This window comes from Prionailurus bengalensis, chromosome E3 (assembly GCF_016509475.1).
Source record: "Prionailurus bengalensis isolate Pbe53 chromosome E3, Fcat_Pben_1.1_paternal_pri, whole genome shotgun sequence".
In the NCBI taxonomy this organism is placed as follows: domain Eukaryota; kingdom Metazoa; phylum Chordata; class Mammalia; order Carnivora; family Felidae; genus Prionailurus; species Prionailurus bengalensis.
This window is the reverse complement of record NC_057357.1, coordinates 32,875,568-32,878,024: the sequence shown is the minus strand read 5'-3', so window position 1 is coordinate 32,878,024 and position 2,457 is coordinate 32,875,568. Positions and strand designations below refer to the sequence as shown.

Here is a 2,457-nt window from a genome sequence, read left to right as displayed (position 1 = left end):
TTTTTGTGTGGTATTTTTGGGGGGTACTGACAGGGTAGCTTGGTTGATACAGAAAATGTTAAAATTGCATTGGCTAGTGGGCCTCCTTCCCTTTCGGCGTCTGGAGTGCAGGGGTCCGGGAGGAAGACTCCAGTAACTCACCGTCTGGAACACCATCTGGGACAGAAAACTGGCTGTGATTTTGCCGATGTCCCTCTCACCTCCCATCTTACAAAGGATGTAGCCATAGAGGTTAGCAGCTTGGAGAGAAATCCCAGCTATCACAAGGGCCTGCGCTCAGACAAAGCAAATTCTTTTAAGAGCATATATGGAACCCCACCCACCCCCTCCCCCCAAGCCACATAGAAGCAACTCTGGCCTGTACCTAGTCACAGCCAACCTTCTCTGAGCACTCGCCGCTCCTCATAAGTACCTTGTCAACAACCCAAGAGGTTGGTGCCGTTATCATCCCATTTTACAGGGAAGAAAGTGAAGCCCAGAGAACCAAAGTCGCCCACAGTCCCAGAGCCGATGCAGGGCTGGACTGGCATCCAAACTCCAGAGCCCCTGCTTTTAATTAATACTGCTGCTCCTACGGTCTGTGGGTATTTTGTTTTCCCAGTAAGTGAGGCAGATCACGGCACTGAGACGGTAAGAAAACTGAAATGAAACTTCGTAACTCTGAGGTGAGCTTATTCCTATTGAGGAAGGGTTCCAGAGTAGGCTAGCACATGCTTTTGCTTTCAACTCCTTCCTCAGCATTATTCCTAGGCATCCAGAAGATCCAGCCCATGGCCATCGGTGGGGGAGTGGATAAAGCAAACGTAGTGTGGCCGTAGAGGGGGCTATTACACAGCCATAGAAAAGGAAAGAAATACTGATAAATGCTGCAACACCGGCGAACCTTGAAAATCCCATGTTAAGTGAGAGAAGATCACAAGCAATCATGTTCTAGAATTCTAGTTATAGGAAGTACTGGAATAGGTGAGCCTATTGAAACAGAAGAGCGAGGAGCAGGGCCAGGAGGGAGTGAGGGCTAAAAGGTACAGGGTTTCTTTCTGGGGGGATGAAACTACCCCCACACTAGCTGTGGTGTTGACGGCACCACAGTGAATCCCCTGGAAACCCGGCGAATGGCACACGCTAATGGGTGAATGGCCCGGTACGTGAACCATCTCGGTAAAGCGGTTTCCAACCAATTGGCAGACGACAACGGAACCCGCTCGTGCCCCCTGTTGCGCACAGATGGCAAAGCCACGCCAGGGCCAGGCGGTGCCTTACCAGCCACTCGAGCTTCAAGGAGAACAAGGTGCTGAAGAAGAACACGGTCCAAATCAGCGGGCAGATGACGAGGCCAAGCCAGAAGATGCGCGCCTCCGCTTCTGTGGCCACGCTGCGCTGCGGGGACGCCTGCCGGGGAGGGAGGGCCCCGTCTTCAACGGGAGCGCACTCCCGTTCTCGCTCTTTGCATGCGGCGGCCACCAGGCGCAGGGCCGATGGGGGCGGCAACCACACCCGCATGGAGCCCAGAGGGGACCCGTGCAAACTTCCACAGCCACGTCCCCGCTGCGAGGCGGACCCGTAGCGGACGGTACCTTTCTGGCCTCAAAAATCCAGCGGCCCTTCCCGTCTTCGTCTATGTGGTTCCACCAGCGGAGGCCCACCAGCAGTCTCCCGGTCACGTTCTGGGGGACATGGACAGAAGGACCCCAGGCACGCCGTAAAGAAGAAGTCGTCTTTTCACTGACAGACAAAAGTCCGTTCGTGTTGAACTTGTCCCGGGAGTAGGGGGAGAGGGGAACTGAACCGTGGCAGGTTCTGAGAATCCGTGGGAGTCTCCTAATTTTCAACTCAGTTTACCTGTAAGTGACTCCCCCCACCACCACACACACACCCCCCAAAAACATGTGGCATATTTTAAATGTATGCCAGGTTTGCCAAAAATCCAAAGCCAGGTGGAGCTGTCACTCGCATAAGACACGGCCTTGCAGAGATGACAACTGAGGACCAGAACCATCGTTCAGCTCTGAACAACGGGTTTTAACTTGAATTTCAAGTAATGTCGGCTCAGTACGTATTTGCAGTTTCAACGAAAGTACCTCTCGGCTCAAATCGGCCACGTGCAGCAGGAGGGTCACCATCTAGAAACACAGCCCTTGTGTTTCTGGAACGATGGCATCATGAGCGAAGGGGCCTTACCTTCACAGACCAGAAGTCAAAGGACAGGAGGAGAAGCACAGTGACAAAGCAGCCCACAAAGCTTCTGCTGAACCAGTCACAGCACACATAGGTGACGATGGCGCTCACTCGGAAAAACAGATGGAAAAAGGTGGCCAACGGGTGCCTAGGAAAGAACCCAGAAGCCCCCTCACTGCAAAGGCCAAGAGGGCAGTCACCGAGCTCACTCTGTGGGTTCTGACTTTCCGCGTCGTCCCCAGTGCACTGCGAGCCCGACTCAGGCCGCAGCTCTGCAAACGT

The 2,457-nt window shown here is 53.9% G+C and overlaps 1 protein-coding gene across 1 annotated transcript in view; it reads right to left on the bottom strand.

Moving 5' to 3' along the window:
* The window catches only part of TVP23A (trans-golgi network vesicle protein 23 homolog A), a 29,160-nt gene that overhangs the window by 1,876 nt on the left and 24,827 nt on the right, over window positions 1–2,457 (bottom strand). Inside the window, exons 3-6 of the mRNA XM_043560544.1 lie at window positions 2,179–2,323; window positions 1,575–1,664; window positions 1,261–1,389; window positions 142–270 (exon numbers count right to left, since the gene is read on the bottom strand). Coding sequence (XP_043416479.1) covers window positions 142–270; window positions 1,261–1,389; window positions 1,575–1,664; window positions 2,179–2,323 — 493 coding nt within the window. The remainder of the gene's footprint in view (window positions 1–141; window positions 271–1,260; window positions 1,390–1,574; window positions 1,665–2,178; window positions 2,324–2,457) is intronic.